The sequence below is a fragment of the Argopecten irradians genome, chromosome 1, assembly GCF_041381155.1.
Source record: "Argopecten irradians isolate NY chromosome 1, Ai_NY, whole genome shotgun sequence".
Taxonomy (NCBI): Eukaryota; Metazoa; Mollusca; class Bivalvia; order Pectinida; family Pectinidae; genus Argopecten; species Argopecten irradians.
Window position 1 is genome coordinate 53,327,550 of NC_091134.1, and position 25,174 is coordinate 53,352,723.

At 36.6% G+C, this 25,174-nt stretch overlaps 1 protein-coding gene across 6 annotated transcripts in view; it reads left to right on the forward strand.

Moving 5' to 3' along the window:
- Nucleotides 1-18,924, forward strand: part of LOC138333056 (uncharacterized) — a 44,401-nt gene extending 25,477 nt beyond the window's left edge. For 3 of the 6 annotated variants that reach the window (XM_069281198.1, XM_069281188.1, XM_069281179.1), the window contains one exon: nucleotides 10,736-17,614. In XM_069281198.1, coding sequence (XP_069137299.1) covers nucleotides 10,736-10,932 — 197 coding nt within the window. In that variant the 3' untranslated portion in view covers nucleotides 10,933-17,614. The other 3 variants (XM_069281171.1, XR_011209940.1, XR_011209941.1) reach the window with 3 other exon arrangements.
- Nucleotides 18,925-25,174: the final 6,250 nt, after the last annotated feature.

The following is a 25,174-nucleotide window of genomic DNA, read 5'->3' on the forward strand; positions in this document are numbered from 1 at the left end:
TTTTTTTTTTTTTTTTTTTTTAGCACTCAGGACTATAAGGTCATTCTCTATGCATATATGGTCCCAATGCGACAATGGTATATAGCATATGTATATATATATATATTTTTTTTTTCTTATCTTTCACAATAACAAGTCTCATTGTTTCTAACAGTAATTATTTCTGACGGAGATAGAGAGAAAGAGAGGAGAATCGAGATAGAGAGGAGGGTAGTGAGAGTAAGGATAACACAAAGCGATAGGGGGAAGGGGAGGAAAAAAAACAGAACGAGAGAGGGTAAGAGAAAAAAGACAGCGAGAGTGAGCAGAAAAAAAAGCAGGGGGAAAAGACAGGAAGGGGGAGTTTGAGAATAGAGAGGATGTGGAGGCAGGCGAGACAGTCGTGGGCGCGTGGCAAGTAGAACTAATGTAGATGAGCGAGAAAGCTTAGAGAAAAATAGAATATCCGGTAAAGGGAGTGAGTATATCCGGTAAAGGGAGTGAGTAGAGAAATGAGAGACAGGCTAGATCAAGTGCGAAAGCTAAAGTAAGCTATGTGAGAGTCATTAAGTCATCATCTTTCTTACAAGGACTCACATTACGCTAATAATCAAGTATAATACAATCATGCGGAGAGAAGAAATGTGAATATTTATATATTGTTTGAGTAATTTTTTTAATTGTTGTAAATATCCATTGTCTCACTTTTTCCATTATTTGCTAAAGATATTCTTCTTTCAGTGTCATCATAGTGCATTTTTTTATTATTATTATCTTTTTTCGCCATTGTTTCAAATACACTGTATTTAATTTCTGAGCGAGTCATGAACCAAAAACATTACATACAATTATACTTAACAAAATTGATTTCATGCGCACACAATCTTCATTTGTACAGATATACATCAAGTGTCATTGCCCTATATTCCACCAAAACAGTCCATATAAAAGGAAAAAGGCTACGACACTCAAATCTTATACATAGAAAGTAAAAAAAAAAAACCTTTTTCAAGTATGAATACTAATTGCAATATTTTGCATGATATTATTACAAGCATGTACATGCAAATTAGATAATTCAAAGAAATTAATTTACCAGGTATCATTACACGCATGTAAAAAGTTATTTATGCATGTGTTGCTTGGCAAATGCCTAATTTTCCTTACATCGCTATACATTTTCAATTCGTTTTTTAATACCCTAAAAATGTCAATTTCCTTCGTTCTTTTTTCACTAACGTAGTATGTTTTATAAACAGAAAAATATATAATCGATACTAGGACATTTAAATCTTCATATACTGGCGATTCCGTTTTATAGCCGGTAATAATATATTTGATATTTGCAAAGTTCCTTCCAATTTTAATTTTCTTAAACGTTTCATTGACTTTTTCCCAGAATCTTTTAACATCATTCACATAAAATAAAGAAATGATCGTAATCCTCCGTTACCTGACATGTAGTACACAAAGGATTGGATTCTATTTTCCATTTGTACAGTAATTTTTTACAGGGTAGTATACACATGAAAAGTTTCCACCTAAAGACTTTTAATTTATTCTCATCCAAAGAGTGAAAACTAAAGTTGAGGCTTGTTTTTAATTGAGTATCGCTTGACAATTCAAATTTATTTTTCCAAAAATTAAATGTATGTGCTTTAATTTTCTTATTCTTTACTAATAAGTCATAAATTACTTTATTGGTAAGCTTTTCAAGAGGAATACACTGTCTACTCTTAGTCGTTATTTGCAATTTCAAAGCATCATGCGTGATTGTTGTATTAATAGAAGAATTAGATTGGAGTTCCTGTAACCACCATTTTGGAATTGATTTTTTCAACATAATAAGCTGTGACATCCAGTTCTGTTTCGAGGTCAGCTTGTTCAAAATATACTTCTCACAGATTTTTCCAGAATCATCGATTACATTGTCAATTGTTAATAGATTATCTTTAACCCAACTTGGAAACAATAAGGAATATTTCCCGTTTTTAATATGTCTGTTGCCCCAAATGATTTCTTTTCTTATATCTAGGTAATTTCGTGGATTGCATTTGTATCCACCCCCCACAATTTTCCACGCATTTATTATATCTAAATAAAAATCTGATTTAAAGTTGACTACATGGTCAGTTTGACTCTTATTGCATAAGAAAATAAGGCCATCTATACCGTATTGATCAAAATAGAAAAATGGAATAGAGGTCCAGTTAGCACCAACATTATCAAAAAATCTTTTAACCCATGCCACTTTTAACATATATATATGAGATTCCACATCGATCATTTGTAGCCCGCCGTCCTCGTGTTTACCGATAAGTGTCTTTCTCTTAACTTTTTCTATTTTCCCATCCCAAATGTAGGTGAAAAGTATCTTTTCCAATACACTAATCTGTACTTTACTTATGTTTTGAGTCAACGCTATATATGTAATTTTAGATAAAAGTATGGCTTTTACGACAGTAATTCTACCTAGCATAGTTAATTTTCTTTTCTTCCAATTCTTAATGTCACGTTCTATAGCCTCTAATTTTAACTCCCAGTTTCGATTCTGACAGGCAAATTTATCTGGTCCAAAAAAATATCCTAACGATTTTACTTGCCCTCTACTCCAGGTTATATTCTCATATACATCATTTCTAAATTTGTTTCTCCCTAGCCAAATACCCTCTGATTTGTCTTTGTTAATCTTTAACCCAGAAAGTTCCCCAAACATTCCAATTTCCTCTAAGGCCGTTACTATATCAGAATATTTCAAAAACAAAGTTGTGTCATCTGCTAATTGACTTATTTTTAAATGTTTGTTTCTTACCGTTACACCACATATATTCTTGTTGGAGCGTATCCTAATTGCCATAATTTCGGCCGCTATGATAAAAAGTAGACAAGATAACGGACAACCTTGTCGAATACCACGATGTATATTAAATCTGTCTGAAATCCAGTTATTATTAGAAACATACCCGTAAACATTATTATACATAGATTTTACCCATTTGATAAAGGATTCCCCCAAGCCAAATGCTTCTAAAGAAGCGAACATAAACTCCCATTCAATCGTGTCAAAGGCCTTAGTAAAGTCTAAAAATAAAACCGATGCATCAATGTTAAAATGTTCCGAAAAATCTATAACATCCTGAATTTGTCTAATATTGAAACCAATAAACCTATTTTTTATATACCCGTTTTGGTCTGTATTAATAATTTTTTCGATAACTTGTTTTAACCTGAACGATAGAGCTTGAGCAGGTATTTTATAATCGACATTGAGGAGTGTCACTGGCCTCGTCACCCTTTTTGTGTATTAAAGATAAAATTCCACATTTTTGCATATTTGAAAATTCGCCCTCGGCGTAGCCTTCATTTAAAGAGTTTACAACTAAATCGCCTACATCGCTCCAAAATTTTCTGTAAAATTCTACTGTTAAACCGTCCATCCCCGGACTCTTTCCCAATTTCATTTTAAGCACGGTTTGTTTGCATTCATCAACGGTTAACTGCCCCTCACATAGGTTTTTGTCAGTAGCTGATAAAGAATGTGGGATATTTGTTTCATTAATATAATCACTACATATTTGTTGTAAAACAAGATGTTGACAGGTTGCCTTTCTGGATATGGACTTTTGGCATTGTTACTGCCATTTTTTAGAAAATATGTAATGTTTCGGATTCTTTTCAATCTTATTAAATTTACAGATCCTTATAACCATTCCGTTAAATATAGATCTGACAATATCTTAAGTCAAATCACACGCGAGATCACGAGATTTCCAAATTATGACGTCACACTTTTGAAGAAGCACCCGAATGAGCTGGACGCCACGTCTGATGAGTAGGCCTAGAGACGGTAAGAAGTTTTAAATTTTTCACTTTCTAGCCATTTATTTACATGTCAGGAGGTTCGGCCGGAGACATGTGTAGTGTGATGTGGGATGTACGCAGGATTATTTTCTGTATTACTTCGTAAATTTAATCCACGAGGCGTTTCCCCACAGACCACGTGTTTGGATTTCTCGATTAAGTTGATGGCGGGGCCAGGGAAAAATAATAATTGGTCGCCCAAGTCGTGGGCTGGCGATATGGTTGTGTCAGGAGGTCAAGCCGTAGACACATTTTATGGAGTATGATTATTTAAATGATTAATTTTATCAGGCACGAGGACTTTGTAAATTTTTTGGGATAAGTAGCAAGGGCGCCAAAGTGTGGTCCCGGCCAACGAGAGGAGACCGACGAGTGAAAGTCGAGATGTATTTTCTGGTTTTCAATTTGCGGGCAATATATGTATGGCCATTTTATTATTTTTCATTTTTCATTCTCTTTATAACGATTCGTGGTTAGTTTTTCTCCGGATAATTATTGTTTCAAAATTTCAAGCCCCATGCGGTCGGGGGCAAGGTCACGGGCGGCTGATCACAAGTGACAGAAAAGTGTCACAGGCACATGGCAGAGAAAACTGATTATGAAAGCCCTCATGATATTTATTTAGGGGCGAATTGTCTTACGCCAATTTTTCGAGTGTCTGGTATTTAATACAACTACCAAGTTACACGAGATTAAGGATGCAATTATCACAAGTATACCTATCTTAATATGAGAAAATAATTTGTAATATATATATTAAACAACACGTTATGAAACTGGGGTTAGTTCAATTCCTAATTTTGGGAATGTGTTCTTACAGATGACATACCAAATACTGAAAGCTAGGCATTGCCTAGTGGAAAAGGATATCTTGCCAGTAATTTTGGAAGTGAAGGCAACGTTAGAGGAGGAGATGGGGGACTTGGTCACTGCAAGGCTGAAAAAGGACCACCCTCTCTCTGGATATTCGACAGCCGAATTACAGAAAGAATTTAAAAAACTCACTGGTAGGTAAAAATCATAGTTTAATGGATGAAACAAATATTTTAGTGTAAATTTCCAGGTCACCGATTAAATGTTTAGAATATGTTTCATTTTAACAGTTAATATCTTGTTTTATGTAATATAAATTTGGCTGAGATTCATTGACTATTTATTTTATACCTTGCTTCAATTTGTTTGGTTTTATGATTCCAAGAAAGGTAGTTTTATGTTTTAAGTGTGTTAGTTTTGGGTAAATATTGAGACCTGGTGTTTATATTGTGGCTTACAGGACAGGAGGCAAGTTTGGTCCTTTCGCTGGCGGGAACAAATTTGACAGACATATCATTAAGGTTCCTCCTTCATGTCGCAATTATACACGCAAACAAGGTGGGGGCACCAAGGGGAACAACCCTACAATCTGGGACGGTCACGAGCGACAAGTCCACTCGAATTACTGCAGTAAACGAGAAGGGAGATAAGTCGGCCAAAGCAACGCTACCAGGTAAAATTTGGACCTTGTTAAAAAAAAAAAAAAAAAATCACATTGGCTGTCATTTGATTTTTATGCTGCTCGGACTACAGATAAATGCTACGGTTGATTGATTTGTTAATTGAATTTTATTATATCAACAGATATGGAGGTCCGCATGCAGCGGATGGAGGAAGACTTGAAGCTGATGTCGCAAAAAACGGTGGAAGGATCACTAAAACACGTAAGGTCCCTGGCAAGCAAGCCTTCATTGACAAAAGGGCAGGCCCTGGTTACAGCAATGGAAATCCTGGTGGAGAATGCTATAAAAGCTGGGCACTCTGAGGCAGACTTTTATGCCAAAGCTTTATCTGCATGTAGGCAATTTGAGGCACATCCAGACATTTGTGGTCTCTGCATGAAATTGTTAGGGTCAAATGAGGACCGAAAAATCAGTGCGACTGTAGCAGATTGGGTGAAATGTTCTGAGGTCATGAGTGAGAGAGAGAAAAGTGAGAATGCGGCAGGTAAAGTTCCAAACCCCATTTCCCCAATGTTTTACCCGCACATGATGCACCCAAACCAGAATTTTTCAACGATGGCAGCACCGGGCCCAATCCTTCCAGGGGTGCCAGGAGTAGGTAGCCCCTATAGTTATATGCCATATCCCCATCCTTTATCTCCCGAGGGAGGGCACTCTTTCAGGCAAGGTAGGAGGAACAAGGGGGATAGGAACCCTCGAGGTAGAGGTTCTTGTTTTTATTGTAAGGAACAGGGACACTTTGTCAGTGACTGTCCAAAAATTAAGAAAGACTAGTAAACTTTAGAAGATTTTTTCTGCTAGTTTTCGTACTGTATCATGCTGGATTTTAGGTTTTTCTGCTCAGGTAGAGTGCAATCATTGTCTTGGCTCTAATCGATTTATGTTAATTTCGCCTAGCTTTCATTCCGGAGGAACTTATCCTTTAGTGGCATATTCTGTCACGTGGAATGGAGGCTGGTGAGTTTTTTACCTCTGTAAATCTTTTCTTTTCGATACTTGACTTTTCCAGAATGGTGAGAAAAGAGCAAAATTCTATCCAGATATTCCCGATTGGGAAAGGAGGGTAAATTTTGACCCAACCACTGTACAGTTCCGGAATCGTGAGACACAGTGGGTGAACTACAGAGGGAAAACTCTCCAGCCTCCATTCTTCCATGCCACGGCTGAGGAGGTTGCTGCTGGTAAAAGTTTTGATTTGGACAGTTTGCCATTGAGAAAGCCTGGGTTTTACTTAGCTGGTAATGTGCATGACTATGTTAGATTTTGGGAGAATATCGGAGCTACTGACGAGGTTATTGGGTGGATATCGTCAGGGGTTAATGTGAGCACTTATCTTTGTCCGTTTAAGGGGAATTTTAAAGGAAAGTCATACAATTCGGATGTTCCACCACCCATGTATTTCTCTAATGCTAACACTTGTATAGGCCATGAGGATTTCATTGTAGAATCATTGAGAGAAAGGGTATGTAATGGATCAATGTCTGTCTGGGGGAAAGTGGGAGAAGTTGACCCCCCACATCTGGTCATGCCACTCACGGTGGAGCCAACCAAACCACGACTGTGTCATGATGAACGTTTTCTAAACCTGTGGATACGTGATTTGCCATTTGCCCTTGACACTTTAAAAGAAGTGCCTAGGATTATTTCCCATAGTTGCTTCATGACATCGGTGGATGATAAGTCTGGTTATGATCATGTGAAGCTGGATGACGACTCTAAAAAATACTTTGGGGTTCAATTCGCAGGTTGGTATTATACCTATAACACGTTACCTTTTGGGTTCAAGCCAAGTGCTTACATATACCATACCATGGGTATGGCAGCAACAGGATACTGTCGGGGATTGGGAGTGCCGTGTCTACAGTATATTGACGGTAGGCTAATAGCAGAGCTGTTGAGTAGTTCTGGCCCTTCACAACAGCCTGGGATACTGCAGGCAGAAGGGGCGTTGTTCATCGTTTGCGAAGTCCTAACACGGTTGGGCTACTTTATAGGCATAGAAAAGTCTGTGTTTGTTCCTTGTCAGGCTATCAGGTTTTTGGGCATGTTTGTTGATGCAGTCCGGCAGACATTCTGTGTACCAGAGGAGAAAAAGCAGGTGTTTCAGTCATTAAGGGAAAGTATTCTCCAGTGTCAATACGTAGATGTGAAGACACTCCAGAGGTTTGCAGGTAAGTGTATATCATTCATGTTAGCGGTGCCTGCTGCTAGGCTTTACATCAGGGATATAAACAGAGCAATAGGGGTGGCCTCAAAAAACAGTAGACAGGTACAGGTTTGTGGAGAATTTCGAAGTGAAATTGAGCATTGGAAGTTTATTGATAGCTGGTCAGGTTTTGTGCCATGGAGAGTAGAGAAGCACTTGCAGGTAAATCTTGCCACAGACGCTTCTCTGTTTCGGTGGGGCGCAGTTGTAGAGGGAGAGGCACTGGGGGATTTCTTTCTTCGCGGCGACTCTCGACCCATCCATGTTAAGGAAGCTGAAGCATTGTACCAGACTATCCTTGCATTGGAGGATAAACTGGAGAATCATAGGGTTGATGCTATGGTGGACAATAAGGCAGTAGTTGCTGCATGGGAGGGGCAAGGGTGTAAGTGTCCAGAGCTGGTTAAGTTCATTAAGGGCTTATTTCAACTCACTCAACGGGCCAACATAGATTTGAAGGTTAGCTATATCCCATCAAAACTTAACCCCGCAGATATAGAGTCCCGCAGATTATCGTTACAAGATTGGACACTTTCAGAGAAATCATGGGAGGATGTCCAGAAAAAGTTTGGACCTCATTTGATAGATTACATGTCCTTAGATTCCAATGTTATGGTAGACCAAAGGGGGAACAACTTGCGACACTATACACCCTGTCCTACAGTACATACAGATGGGGTAAACTTCTTTGCACAGGAAATCTCTGGGGACACAGCAGGATACATCTTCCCACCATTCTGTCTCATCTCAGTGGCTCTAAAGTACTTGGTAGAGCAAAAATGTAAGGCTTGTACATTTATTTTCCCACGCCTCACACCCTCCCACATTGGTGGCCGGTGATTTGGTCTCGCACCACTGACCACATGCTGTTAGGCAGGAAAGGGGATAAGGATGTTATTTTGGGACCATCAAAGGCAGGTTTTTGCCCTAGAGCTCTAGCTCATGACCTGTTTGCAGCTAAGTTGGTGTTCTTTTGATATTCCAGGCACGGCGAGGAACTCCAAAGACCTGGTCCCCAACAGTATCTTGTGAGGCTTGTATGTACCCCAACGACGAGGGGTACAGGTTTTGCCAATCTTGTGGTAAGAAATCTGACTCATCGTCATTAAGAGGAGGGCAGAATTTTGTCACCAAAAAAAGGTTGAAGTTTTTGGACAGTTTAATTGACGACTCAGAGTACAATAGAAAGAAAACTGCTCTTGAGAAAGAGTTGTGTACCTTTCTTAAGGTGTCTGATATATCTTTAGCTCTAGTCACACCAGATGATATTTGTGAATTCCTAGTACACAAGGACATAAAGGGAAAGACAAAAATTCATCACCTCAATTGTCCTAATTATATGTTTCTGTAGGGAAAACGTTGAATAATGGAAAGACAAACGAATTTACAGTGATGCGCTCAAATAACCGGGTAGTTTGTCCCGTTTTCGGGCTAGAGAAATTCGTAAGTAGCAGTAAGGATATGGGGGTGGATTTCAGATATGGTTATCTGTTCAGACCACTGGACCACTCAAACAAACAAGTCCTTGATTGCCCAGTTTCCACAGCCCTTATGTATAGTAGGTTGAAGCATTACCTAAAATCTTTGGGTTTGGATCAAGGGGAAACAACTCACAGTCTAAGAGGTGGTTGTGCTGTTACCTTGGCAGTGTCTGGTTACGGCGATGCAAGTGAAATTATGGAGCACGTTGGGTGGCACACGAAAGGTAGCTTAGACAGGTATTCTCGAATGGCACGGATGGCACACAATGGTGTTGTTGGGAATATGTTGAGAAATGTAGTTAATGTCCCAGACAGAGCGGATATAATATATGAGAGATTGGGTGATGTTGGGCGTATGGTGAAAGCTTTCCCATAAATTTTAGGAAGTTTGTAGTCATAGTTGTGTTATGTTCTATAATGATTGAATCTGCATGATACTTAATAATGCATATAAGTTGATTCTCAGTTTTGCGAGTGAGTTAAGAAATGTGCATTTACCCAATATTAAATGTGTAACAATAATAGATATTTTCTGGCACAGAATGACTGTTATGTATGCTAGTATGATTTAGATATAATACATATGATGAATAAAATGCATTGACTAAAGTTGATAATTATCTCTTTTTGTTTTTTGAGAAAAGTTGATGCAAGGCAGATGATACCAAATTACGATCTGTTGCCAACTTAATAGGAGTAAAGGTCATAAGAAATGAAAGTCTATAGTCGAAGGTTGATTGCTGACATCAAGAATTTGCATCAGGAAGAAGTTGTGGTGAATAACTGAAATTTAATGAGTTTTGGATGAGTATTGGGTTTAGTTTTGGGAATTTTGTAGAATGTTAAAGGTATAATGGGGTTACTGGGAAATTAACCTAATTTTAATCATCCAAAACTCAATATATTCCAGTTATCGAGAGTGTGATATAACTTAGGATATGTCTATATCTTAAGTCAAATCACACGCGAGATCACGATATTTCCAAATTATGACGTCACACTTTTGAAGAAGCTGGAGATACTGCACAGACGACATGACTTCTAGATCTATGATCCAGGTCTTGGAGAGAAAAAAAAAAAGAAAAAAAAAAAACCACTCTGGGTAACAGGAATTAACCTAATTTTAATCATCCAAAACTCAATATATTCCAGTTATCGAGAGTGTGATATAACTTAGGATATGTCTACATCCCATAAGGGGTCATGTTCGGATAAACTTTATACCACGTGTACTTCAGATCAAATGCATTTTCTACATCTTTCTACATCAATTGAAAAACAAACCATTTTTTCCCCAGTATACATTGTCCAATTAACTTTGTTATGCTCTTTGGGTGATATAACTATGTACACTAAAATAATTCTGACAGCTTTCTAAAAATATTTTGTCCCCTGAAATTCACTTAAGATTCTGCAGGCAGCAATTTGATTGGTCATTTTCAAAGGTCACCTGGACATGACCCTTAATGGGATGTTGTCAGATCCTCTTATCAAATGTAGTGATTATAAGGATCTGTATTTCAATCAGATTGGATTCTCTTTATCACATGTTTTATATATTCCATATTGAGACTGACCAAATCTCCTACGTAACAAGGTCCTATGACTTGTATATACATGTAGATCATACCATAACGAGTATGAAGATCTCTCTGGGATCTCTTGTAAGAAGATATTGAAATTTAGCAATCTAATATTTCTTTCTGTTTCAGAACTAGTCAGGATTTGTGAAGAAAATGAAGCACAAAGAAGGATATTACTTTGTATGATTTGTGAAGAGAATTACAGGGATGTAGCATTTCTGCCATGTGGCCATATTTGTTGCTGCAGTGAATGTGCACCAGCATATATAAAATGTCCAAGTTGTCAGATTTTTATTTCGGGTAATGTTGTTATGTTTCTGTCTTAAACTGGTGAATAGACAGCAGGGTTTGTACCACACACCTTAGAAAACTTTGAGTCATAACTGAGACATTTAGCATTTACAGTTGGAACTGATACAAACATAAATTTGTAACCAACGAACCAAATATACAAATCAATGTGTTTAGCCTGATATCTTCGTTGGTCAGTTTTGAATGAGTTTATGTGGTTGCTAATGATTGGCAACTGAGGAGTAAGGCCGAAAGGGGTCAAAATGGCAAAAATATCAAAAAATCTTCTTCTCAATTCAAAGAGATGGTAGCTAGGGTTAAATACAAAATTTGAAAGGCCTTTCAACTGACACTGTCAGAAAAACTATTTGGATTGATATGAGTATGATAAGCAGTATAAAATGAAAGTTAGATGATGTGCTGGATATGAGGATCAGACAGTCGTCCATTTGGTTTACACATTAACTGGTGGGTACCGACGTCTCTGGTTGTCCTGTCATACTTTATGCCTTACCATGAAATGGAGGGGAGGGATATATATGTAGCTGCAATCTCTTGTGTATATACTGCCAAAGTAACTTACATCATCTCAATCATGGCCTCTACTATTTCCAGACAGTTTTAGTAATTAAGCCTTATTTTGGCCATAACCTATCGGTTTACGTTCAGTACCTGGAGATGTGTTATTTTATGTTTGAAAACAAGTAAAAAACATTTGGGTTGTCAAAACCCTTCTATTTTGAGCTGTAAGTACAGTAGTGTTCATCTATCTCACAGGGAAGAGTGCATATCATCTTTCTCACATAAAGATGAAGTTAGGGAAATAGCAATAATATTTATATAGCTGTGTTATTAGTTTCTTTATTAGGTCACCTGAGACGAAGTCTCAAGTGACCTATTCTAATCGCCTTTTGTCTGTCGTCGTGCGTCGTCCGTTGTATGTCCGTAAACAATTTACATTTTCGACTTCTTCTCCAAAACTGCTGAAGCAATTTCAATGAAATTTTGCACAAACCTTCTAAGGCATAAGGCCAATCAAAATTGTGAATTATATGGTCCCCACCCCCCAGGGAGCTATGGGAGGGGCCAAAAGGGTAAAATTAACTAAAATTTCAAAAATCTTCTTCTCCACTCACAGATGTGATGGAATTAAATACTCTTCATAGATAGAAAGGTCCTAAGGTCCTTTACAAAAATTGTGAATTATATGACCCTGGGGTCTCAGGTTTCCCCCTGGGGAGGGGGTTAAGTTTACTATAGTTTATATAGGGAAAACACATTTTTGAGTATTATTTGATCATTTGTTATAGGAAATGAGTCAAATATTGTCAGAATTATCAGTATGAGATGGCCATTGAATCCTATTAACCAATTTTTCCATGACTGACCCCCAGGGGCCTTAGGGGCAGGGTCAAAAGGGGTCAAATAGGCTATAACTTCAAAAATCTTCTTCTGAAATTCTGGAAATGGTAGAATCACATACTCTTCATAGATGGAAAGGTCTTGAGGTCCTTTACAAAATTGTGAATTATATGACCCTGGGGTCTCACGTTTCCCCCTAGGGAGGGGGTCAAGTGAACTATATTTTATATAGGGAATAACACATTTATGAGCATTTTTTGCTCAATTTTCATAGGAAATGAGTCAAACTTGTTTAGAATTATAAGCCTGAGATAACATTTTAATATCATATCTATATTGGTCCTGGTCAACCCCCTCGGGGCAGAGGGGCGGGGCCAGAAGGGGCAAATAGGCTAAAACTTTAAAAAAAATCTTCTTCTTAAATACTGGAAATGGTAGAATCAAATACTCTTCATAGATGGACAGGTCTTAAGGTGTTTTATGAAAATTGTGAATTATATGACCCTTGGGTCTCAGGTTTCCCCCTGGGGAGGAGGTTAAGTTTACTATAGTTTATATAAAGAAAACACATTTTTGAGCATTATTTAGTCATTATAATAGGAAATTAGTCAATTGTAGTCAGAATTATCCCTATGTGATGGCCATTGAATCTTATTACCAAATTCTCCATGACTGATCCCCAGGGGCCTTAGGGGCGGGGCCAAAACGGGTCAAATAGGCTAAAACTTCAAAAATCTTCTTATGAAATTCTGGAACTGGTAGAATCAATTACTCTGAATATATGGAAAGGTCTTAAAGTCCTTTACAAAAATTGTGAATAATATGACCCTGGGGTCTCATGATTCCCCCTGGGGAGGGGGTCAAGTTTACTTTAGTTTATATAGGAAAAACACATTTATGAACATTATTTGCTTATTTTTCATAGGAAATTAGTCAAACTGGGTTAGAATTATTAGCCTGAGATAGCATTTTAACATCATATCCATATTGGTCATGGCCGGCCCCCAGGGGCCAGAGGGGCGGAGCTAAAAGGGGTCAAAATGGTAATTTCAAAAATCTTCTTTTTGAATTCACAGATTTGATGGAACCCGATACTCTTGATAGATTGGAAGGTCTTAAGGCCCTTTACAAAAATTTGTGAATTTCATGGCCCTGGGATTTCAGATTTTGCCCTAGGGAGGGGGTCAAATTCCCTACAATTTATATAGGAAAAACACATTTAAGAACATTATTTGCTTAGTTTTCATAGGAAATTAGTCAATCTGGGTTAGAATTATTAGCCTGAGATAGCATTTAACATCATATCCATATTGGTCCTGGCCATGCAACCCCCAAGGGCCAGAGGGGTGGGGCCAAAAGGGTCAAAATGGATAACATTTCAAAAATCTTTCTTCTGAATTCACAGATTTGATGGAACCAAATAATCTTCATAGATTAAAAAGTCAAATTTATAAAATCACTGACTGACTTTAAGGGCCTGATGGGCAAATTTAATGTATAGTGTTTATATGCATGTCTTTGTTTCATTCTGTGTCTGAACTCAGGTGACCGCTAAGGCCCATGGGCCTCTTGTTTACTTAAGCTGTGTTATTAGATTTATTGTGCTGTTTTGCATTATATTGTGTTCAGTTATACAACATGGCCCTGTGATTGCATGGTGTATTATTATAAGACTCTTTCATATGTGGATATGAAGAATAGGGATATTCTACCCGAGGGTCACAAAATGTAGTAAAACCCGAGGCTTGCCGAGGGTTTTGTAACATTTTGTGATCCCGAGGGTAGAATATCCCTATCCTTCATATCCACTTATGAAAGAGTATTTTTCTGTCATACCTCGACGTTTTATTGCAATTTTACAACTATAATATCCCGCCATTTTGAAATAAATTCGCAGAAATCCACGACTGGAATTTAATTTTCCATACATGAAAAATTACGTGATATTTTCAACACAAATTTTGTTGCTGGCATCTTTTATAGTAAAACCAGTCAATTTTGTGAAAAAAATATTAAAATTTTACCGAGGAAATAGAGATTTTGTTGACGCCGTGACGTCACGAGGCTTTATTGCATGGGTAGCCATGCAATACAGCCTCAGGCGACATGAGTGTATTGCCATAGACCAGCCAGCATTACACGTGTATGTATGAAAGAAATTATGGTTCCCATCTTGGTTTTCTACATGATGATTTTAACTGTTTTCAGTGTTAAAAATGAAAACAATAGTACAATTTGTAAGTGATACAAAAATGCTCTTCTACACAGAAGTCTTGTGTAAATTATTTTCTGAGTATTATCCAATACTTTTATATGTTTACTGGTATTTGTGATATCTTTATGCAAATGAAAGACAGATTGTATCACATTCAGAGATAAATAAATGTCAGTTCAAACTGTCAGAATTGAAAAAGTCATATTGAGCATAAAATAAATTACCGACATGTCAGGTATAACTGAAGTAAGGCAGAAAATCAAATCAAATAGAACAAGCATATAAAATTCTGTTTTAAATGAAAACTGATATTAAATCTGTTATGCAAATACTGTACTTAGGTCACTTACAAAAAGATTGTTGAAGATCATGACCCTGGCCTAGTCTGTTTGTTCTTGCTGACATCCAGTGGTCATTTTAGCTGACAATGCAAGTTAAAAACATTGGAGTTGAGATGAAAAAAAAATCTTTCAATGGTTTTGCATATGATCCCTGTCACCCCTAGATATTTACCATCATTTCAAAGGAAGTTAATAAACTTTTTTCTGTTAGTCCACCTTCCAATTGCATTGATACCTTCATTTGTTTTAGTGTTAATACTTCACTGCATAATGTACAATGCACTGTGCTTAGGCCAAATATTGTAAAATATTTAAAGGTCTATATGATTAAGGCCCTTTTTGATCCCAAAATCCATCAGTTTTTAAAGAAAATGTTAAGAAATTAAGTTGTGGTTATTGTAATATTTAGTACATTGTATATGCCTGATTCAGTAATTAATGGAATTTTTCTAATTTTGCAGCATCAGAAATAGGCTTAGAAACAGTAGTTTACAATCTTGATCAAACTGAATTTTTACTGAGAATAATATAAAGACACTTAAGATGCATATTTTGGAGAAATATAAACTTTGATAAAGAATGTAAAAGTAGGCTTTAGTATCATGAAAATCGTAAAAAAAATATTTTTTTAATGATTTTCATCCCCAAATTATGGCCAAAATTATCAAAATTTCCACATTTTCATGTTTTATGCATGTTTAGGATGGTTAGTTGGTTCCCATGCATAGTAAATGCAGCTACACTGATACACAACTATCATATTACTGTATCAAGGATGTACAGTGTACTCGATATTTGGAATTCAACACCTTGATCACTAAACAACAGGTTTGAACGACAGATTTATATTTATATATTTATAGGGGCCAAAAAATCATACGTAGTCCTTCATATGCCAAGGTGAGGCCAACAATATGTTACCTTTAAAACGTGTCAAGGGGTTAAACAATTTCTTATTTAGTGTTATTTATTTTCTACCGGTATGTTAAATCATTTATTTTCACTGTGATAGGGCACTGATTCTATATGTGATAGGGCACTGATTCTATGTTTTAAAGACTAGTCAAGGTAGAGATTATTAGATTTCCTATTGTCTTTCTTAATTAATGTTAACTTATCTTTCTACTGTTACAGAAAGGAATGAAGATCTTTATCTAAAATCATTGTGATTAGAGTTAAGTTTTAGTGTACAAAACATATTTTTGGCGAGGGTTACCTCGCCATTGAGATCGTGGTTGCAAAATTCTCTCACAGTCAATTTCCTCAATATGATTGGCTAAGAACTTGCTCGCAGATACTAGCGCTCCTAGAGGCAGTGTATTCAACAACTTTGATTTTACCGGGAATTTTAAATAGCAAATTTTGAGTATGAAAGTTACTGAAATAAGCGTATCTGTAATGTTGAAATAGGAATAGTAGATAACTGCTTTCATATCCTTACCATATACATCGTCCAAATGATCTTAGATTGGAAAATTTTCACTTGAATTGTGTACAATGTATCTAGACTTTTCGTCCTGAAAATGTTGTTTTCAATACATGAAGACGTTTCGTCCCGAAAATGCTTCGCTTCGCCCCACGCGTTTAGTCCCTACTAGTGACAATTATCCCGCAACGGAAAAAATGAAATCTATATTTCACCTCAAACATTAAAATTGTTACAATAATGATTTTTGCACTTTGAATCACATTAGTTCGGGAGCAAATATATTTCAGGACGATATGGAGATTTGTTTATCACGGCTGCGTTATGCCACATGTACGTGTAAATCCACAATGGAAGAAAGACAACTCTAACAAAATTTTGGACAAACTTGGACTACCGATAAAATAGCACGTGACAGACGGTGAACATTTTGTAAATGTCCAAGGTGGCGTAATCTTTAAACTAACGGCAGTTAATAAGGTATGAATGTTTACCACATCCATTATTATCGATAATTTTATAAGCACATGTATAAATATCAGATTATATTTATATACTAAAGCACGTTCAGAGATTACCACTAAACCATACTTTTAAAACATTTTAGTTATTTTCACCACAAGAGCTTGACGTTCTGATCATATACATACAGCATATTCATTAAACTAGATAATACGAAGTATAAATTTTTGGCCGAATGACATAAATCATATGTGGAATGTTCATATAACTCGAAGTGATATTTTTTGGACTACTAGATCGACGAAAATGCCGATTTCTTCTTCATAATTCTTCCGTAAAACGGCACTTAAAAAGCTGTTTCAATCTGTAACAAATGTAGAGAAAACTGTTAATTGTTTAGCAATTATCCTGAGTTATATTTTACCAACAAGCATCAGAGATTAGCAATTAAAACTTACATAAACATATTCCCGACTCTCACTTGCATTGTGTGATCACTCGAGCGGAACTAATCTCTAACACCTGGCACAGTCTTACAAATGCCCACATGATCACTGTTTTTAGTGCGATTACATCTTAGGGTGTGAACAATGTTAGTTTTTTTTAACTTTTTACTCAACAAAATAGACTTTGCGCACCATCATTTTCTGTATAACTTATTAATTTACCACTGTACCCATGCATACGTGTGTATTTATACTTCTTTGTGCACATTATATAACAACGGCTATAGACTGTATATTACAATCAATTTATGAAGGACAAAACTCTTACATGTAAGAACAGGAGGACTGAAGAACAGCGGGAATTAAACTTCAATAATATTTCCTCTATGCTGGTATTGCTATTTATGATTAAAATGTTTAATTATATGATATTAACCTTTTCAGTAATTACTCTGTTAATACATTTATTGTTTCCTTATGTTTTACAGAATGTCAGCATGCATGTATCATTTCAACTGAAAACAGCCTAGGAGAAGAATTGTGTGAACAAAAAGAAGTAATTTTCAACTGTGGAAGCTTAATATTGTAATGATTTTCAATCCGAAAATAATTACTATCATCATCTTCAAATTCCTAATTCTGAATTTAACTGTAATATGATTTAAGCATATACCTGATATTTGTTAATATTCTATGACATGTACATGCTTGAAATGAAATGAATAAATAAAAGATTATTTAAATTTAAAACACAATATGACATTAGCTGTTAATACTTTTTGTCAAAAAACATATTAAGCTTATCGTTCATAACACACTCGTCATCACCTTCGAGACAATTTAATGAAAATCAATTAAACATTATTTGTATAACACAGGTCGTCTTATGTTTTCCCCGCCTTGACTATCAATGTTCCCTGATCACTCTGAAAGTATTGATTTTACCTTTTTCTTGGTCACCACATGAACTGCCTTTAAATCAATCACACCAATGAAACATACATTTACTGCATTCATTATAACACTGTAAGGCAATTCTGCAAGATCAGCGAACATTATTGATTTACCTTGAATATCTACATGCATGGTACCATATGTAACAGGAGAGGAGAAAATGTAGCGGCAAGACCGGGATTCGATCCCGGGACTCTCCGAACACTAGCTGAGTGCTCTAGTCACAGCTCTACCGACTGAACTACCTGGTCATCGATAATCGACCCAGTCCAGTCCCGCTATACTCCTCCCTCTTTTTTTGAATACATACGAGACCCTTTCAAACACCACAACCGTTGGTTATTTAGTTGGGTGCCAATTCTGTAACAGGAGAGAAGAAAATGTAGCTCTTCTGACTGAGCTACCTGATCGCCGATAATCAACCCAGTCTGATCCCGCAACAAATATTTATCTGGTTATTTTATCTCCCTTCCTTTTTTCAATCTACCTTTATGACTTGGAATCTTACCTGGTGGAAAAGAATATTTTGTCTTACAAATCTTGACAAATTATGCACACTGTGATTGTTGCAAGCTAAACTACGTATCCGCTAGCTGGTTGCTGTTGATTGTTAATGATCTCAAACACACTAATTACTTATTGTGCCAATTTAAGTAAATATATTCTTCTCTTTTCAAATATTCCTGATTACTATTCATGTGTAATATCTCAAAAAATTGACATGTGCAAGGAGTACGGCGGACCAGACCGCCAATGTTTTGGACATCTGCTAGATATTTCAGTTTCAGGTTACGGTGACCAATAAAAGAAAACAAACACAATGCGGTTTTCATATGTTATTTCTTCTAAATACAACACTTTTTGTGCAAGTTGTCAAGCATTTATGGGGAATATTTTGCATTGAAATTGTCACCTTCATACATCGGTTTTGGGACTCCCTGGACATTGTTTTCCCCATTTTGTTGATGCGCAAAATATACTGATAGTAGATTTTTTAAGCATTTTCAGCCCTAAAAATTACCTGCGCAAAATTAAACCAGTTTTTACGGTATATGATATTGGAATGTATCCCAAACTTTTTATCATACTATTTGCCAATAACACTGTTATGATATCAGAAATATCTGATGGTCTACAACAAGTGTTACATGAATTTTAACAATATTGCATAACATGGAAATTAGAACTTAATATCAGAAAGATAAAAATTGTGATATTCTCAAGACGTAAATCGGTACCACAACACCAGTTGATGTTATGGGAATACAAAATTAGATTTATAAGAATTGTTTACATATCTAGGTACAGACAATAATGTTAGTGGTAGCGTTTTTAAAGAAAGGGGAAAAACCTGCTGAACAAACAATTAAATCGGTGTTTGCTGTTTATAAGAAATAAAGGAATGTATCTCTTCCTGTTCATCTTAAACTGAAAATATTTGATTCACTTGTAATGACAGTTTTATTTTACTCATCAGAGGTATGGGGATTTGAAAATAAAAAATGTTGTAGAAAAATTCATTTGTAATTTTGTAAAACGATCCTGAAGTTAAGAAAGTGTACAAACAATTTCATGGTCTATGGTGAGCTAACAAGTTATCCGGTTTGAATTGAAGTTCGGATACAATGTATATCAATCAACTTGCTGTTTTACAAAAGAATAATTACAAACTTGTTAAAAGTATACCAATTGACCAATTTATTCAAAAATCACATGGTGATATTGATAAGTCTTCTAGAGGACAGACATATTCTATATTTAAAGGGACAATTCAGTCTATGAGAACGTTAAAATTTGTCTTTCTCTGCTGCAAAACAATACATGTTAACTGATACTGTGGTCCCAGGAACTTGATGACAATAGTCATTAAGAATGGATATTTTCATTAACATCAAATTAACAAGGAAAATGCTAAAGGTGTTATAAAATCATTTGACATATAACATCATAGGAAATATTAGAATGGGCTTCCAAGATTTTAGTATGTGTCTCTTATTTTACACTTTGGTGTCCAAGGAATCCTCAAAAGTCCAAACTGGAAGGAACACCAGCCAAATTTATTTCTTATTGTACAAAACTACAGTAGTATTGACCTTAGAAATATATTCCTCCTAATATCGAGACCGAGCCATTTAGTACTTTCAGTACTTTGATTAGAATTTTAAAATTTACATATAATGGTTTATTGTAATGTAAGTGCTACTTTTTGAATTAAGAATTTGTTGAATACTTAACATTTTTAAAATATCTGTGTATAAACTACAGAAGGGATTTTGTTCAAACTTCACATGGAGGGTACCCTTGGTCCCTAGTTGTGCCATACAGATTTTGAGGCTGATCGGAAAAACAAGATGGCCGCCAGGCAGCCATATTTGATTTTGGCAGTTGAAGTTTGTTATCAATATTTCTTGAGAACTACTGAAGGAATTTTGTTCAAACTTCACATGGAGGTTACCCTTGGTCCCTAGTTGTGCCATACAGATTTTGAGGCTGATCGGAAAAACAAGATGGCCGCCAGGCAGCCATCTTTGATTTTGGCAGTTGTTATCGATATTTCTTGAGAACTGCTGAAGGAATTTTGTTCAAACTTCACATGGAGGTTACCCTTGGTCCCTAGTTGTGCCATACAGATTTTGAGGCTGATCGGAAAAACAAGATGGCCGCCAGGCAGCCATCTTTGATTTTGGCAGTTGAAGTTTGTTATCGATATTTCTTGAGAACTGCTGAAGGGATTTTGTTCAAACTTCACATGGAGGGTACCCTTGGTCCCTAGTTGTGCCATACAGATTTTGAGGCTGATCGGAAAAACAAGATGGCCGCCAGGCCGCCATCTTGGATTTTGATAGTTAAAATTTGTTATCGCTATTTCTCAGATAGTACTGAAGGGATCTGTCTCAAATTTCATATGTAAGTTCCCCTAGGGACCTAGTTGTGCATATTGCATTTTGGGACCGATCGCTCAACAAGATGGCCACCAGGCAGCCATCTTGGATTTTGTTATTCAAAGTTTGTTATCGCTATTTCTCAGAAAGTACTGAAGGGATCTGTCTCAAAATTCATATGTAGGTTCCCCTAGGGCCCTACAGTTGTGCATATTGTGATTTGGGAACGATTGGTGAACAAGATTGCTGCCAGGCAGCCATCTTGGATTTTGATATGCAAAGTTTGGTATCGTTATTTCTCAGAAAGTATTGAATGGATCTTTCTCAAATTTCACATGTAGGTTCCCCTAGGGCCCTAGTTGTGCATATTGTGATTCGGGACCAATTGATCAACAAGATGGCCGCCAAGGAGTCATCTTGGATTTTGATAGTTGAAGTTTGTTACCGCTATTTCTCAAAAGGTACTGAAGCGATCTGTCTCAAATTTTATATGTAGTATGTTTGAAAAAGTTTAAAAAGTAGAGAAAAGATCCATCTTTCCTTTGTCAGATATAGATCATTTTTTGGTGGGCGCCAAGATCCCTCTGGGATCTCTTGTTAAGCACTCTGAACGACGCTTATTGGGTCATGCAAATTTTTATATACATGTACATATCTGTTCGATGGAAAGATTTGTCTACAATGATCTGTGTATATACTCGTCCATCATGCATATAATAAACATTGTTAAGATTATGACTTGGGTATTTTTTCTCACTGTTTCATTTAACTAGTATAGGGCCCGATGTTCAAAGATGCTTAATCACAATTCAACGACAATTTTCAAAGCAAGATAAAATAATTTTTGGTAATACAAATTTTACATTTAATAAGATTCTTAAAGGCCCACTACCTTTCCCAAACGGCTTTTAATTTTAAAAATGGGAATGTAAAACGAGATAGATAATTTTGTAGAGTCGCAAAAGTTATTAACTTACCGTTAATACTACACGTATCATCACCTTCTGAACAATTTGATTAAAATAAATAAAATGTTAATTTTCGTCTTATGTTTCCCGCCGTCGTCCTAAATACCGTGCGGTAGTTGATTATCACTTCGTTAGACGGCAAAACAGCGAAATGACTCTCCACTGTTATCATATATTACGCAGGAAATCTTGCATATGTTTGGTGTTGTAACCTTATCTTAGGCCATCGGTACATATTTTCTGATGTTATTATTTTTTAAAGAAACCTTTATGGTTTGCTCCGGAAAGGTAGTGGGCCTTTAAAAAAAACTCGACTGTTTTCTTACTTGCTGATTTTAGGGAAGAGATAATCACACATTTTGCAGCAAAAGAGAAAATGAAAATTTCAGTAATCGTGTGACTTTTGAACAACCGGGCCCAGTACTTGATACATACATATCAATTATAAATACTATACAGTTATTGAATGGCTATGGGGGAGACATAAATTATTTCCCGAGGCGAAGTTAAGTTGGTCTTGGACTTAGCTAAAGATTGCATGAAATGATCCTCACATGAATCCGACTTTTCAGGTTGATCCGAAATCAAAGTGTACTTTAGTTGACACTTGTCTGACATGGTCATGTCCAAGGCAGGACACCACAGTCGCTATCATGAAAAACACATTTTGAAATGAAACATGCCTGAAATGGTCCCGACAATGGGGCCGACATGGTTTCAAATAGGTGTTATATTTTTGGGTTGATATGGAATCCAAGATCAGGTACCATGACAGCCAACTTGAAAACAAATTTTTAATTTCTACGGAGGTTTTATCAGTGAAATTAATCTGAAACATATCTGATAATATCCTGACACAGTCTTGGACCTCGTATTTCAATTTGACAATAAATATTTTATTTCCAAACAAAAACTTCGTTTAGAAGTGATGTACACATCGCATGTGTATCTTGACACGATTTGCTCAAGATAATTCATTCTAGAGTAGCATAGGCGATCTTGTCTGGGGTAGATTAGGTCATACATGTAATGACTGGTATAAAGCATTGTCTTAAACCCTAGTAGAAATGGCCATTCCAATATAGCGGATCCGTAGCCGGGCTGTGGCTGGTACGTACGTCTGTGGATAACTCATGTCAGATAAGATCTGCAAGTGATGTAATATACATTTCGAATTTTTTTAATCTCAAAATACAACTAAAAAAATAGTAGCATAAAAAGAAATAAAATAATTCACGGTGATATCGGAGAAGAAACTGTTTCAAGAAATTAGGTCAAAGTTTGGACTGTTTTCCGTGGCATACGTATGCTGACGATGACATGCATGCATTGGGATTTGTAAGCATTTTTAGCCTACCATTGCATTTGGGGACCAATAGGTCAACAAGATGGCCACAAGGCAGCAATCTTGGATTCTGATAGTTAAATGATTGTTATCGCTATTTCTCAGAAAGTACTGAAGGGATCATTCTCAGATTTCATATGTAGGATCATCTAGGGCCCTGGTTATACATACTGTATTTTGGGACCAATAGGTCAACAAGATGACCGCCAGGCAGCTATCTTGGATTTTGGTTGTTAAAGTTTGAAAAGTAGAGAAAATATCCATCTGACAATTGTCAGACCTAGATCAGTCTTTGGTGGGCGGATCAGTCTTTGGTGGGCGCCAAGATTCCTCTGGGATCTCTTGTTTTAGAATTGATTTGCAGACGGGTTTTTAGAGGATTTTGCAGGGAAGGAAAAATAGATTTAGTAACATGAAGGTATGAGAGAAAAGTTCCCTTTCATATGCGGATAGGAATGCGGATAGGAATGATAGAGACATTCTACAAACAGGATCACAAACTATTCTAATCCCTCGGGTATTACTATTACTACATTTTGTGACCCTCAGTTAGACCATATCTGTTGCAGACTGGTAGATATTACAGACCGAAATATTGTTTGGCTTTGGGAAGGATTTGTTCGATATTAATTGCGCCATGGAAGGATTTGATAATTATGTAACAAAGGAATTATCCATATTATGAATGTCACGACAAAACCCTGACAAAACAGACTGCCATTACCATCGGACCAAGGAGAACAGTACAAGGGAAGTAAAAGTAATTAAAAGTACATACCATAAAAGAAAACGGCTTTACACCTCAGGCCACCACTCGATGTTTTAATATCATAAGTTATTGATAAATTTTTAATTTTTGTTTCGAAAACGTGATGGACCTTTAATACATCCTGAACAGTTCAAAAGCGGAGTTGTTAAAGGAGAGCCCAAGATGCAGGAATGGTCCTAACGCGACGAGCCTTCACCCTGCATTTCACCCGTGATTGTCATCAACTAGCCATGGCCAGTCGTGGTCATTTGACATTGCATCTGTCCAACCGAAGCTCGACTGGGAGGAAGAAGTTACCCCGTTGGCCCAGTTTAATGGGTAATCAGACTCTAGTATCCACTGGTTTAATCAAGGTGAAATCTGAGAGCCCGACAGGTACAGGACAATTGCAACATATCGCCTTCAAATCCAGCAGGCCAAGGGTCGGCTAGTAGCCAAGAAGATAGAATCAGTGATGAGGCAACCTACTGTAGTTCTCTGTTCCAACGGAAGGAAGACCGAACAGAGGTACATATCTTTGTCTTTGAAGAAAGTGTATGCTATGGTGCTGGCTTAAATAGTACTTAGAAATTATCGGACTAATATGTACGGAACACTGAATATACTGGAGTGTGAAGCGACAAGTCTGTTAGGGTGATGATTTCAATCTGACCACATATGTATGGACAATGTAATTGGGCATGGAACGACGGCTGTCATTTACAAGGTTGGAGGAAGGTTGTTAGAATCACTTCAACAAACTACATAGTAATAAGTTAATTTAAGAAAATTATTTTAAGTTATGAATTCTTACTAAACCCTTTTTCTGATAGTCAGCATATGTAAGTGGAATGATTTAGGATACAATGGGGACTAATGGTGCCAAAGTGTCACATTTGAGATAGCGTAGAATACTGGAGATATCCCAGTGTTAGATACGTATACACCTCAGTAAACACTGTCTAATAGTGCTGTGGTGATGGACCATCTTTGATCATAGAGACGTGTAGAAATGGAGTCAGCAGCCTGACGACACGGGCTTTCTTTGGGTATTGTGAATTAATATTTCTTCCATCTAAACTTCATGTTAATAGAAGCAGTTGTGATACCGAACACCAACTATCGTTG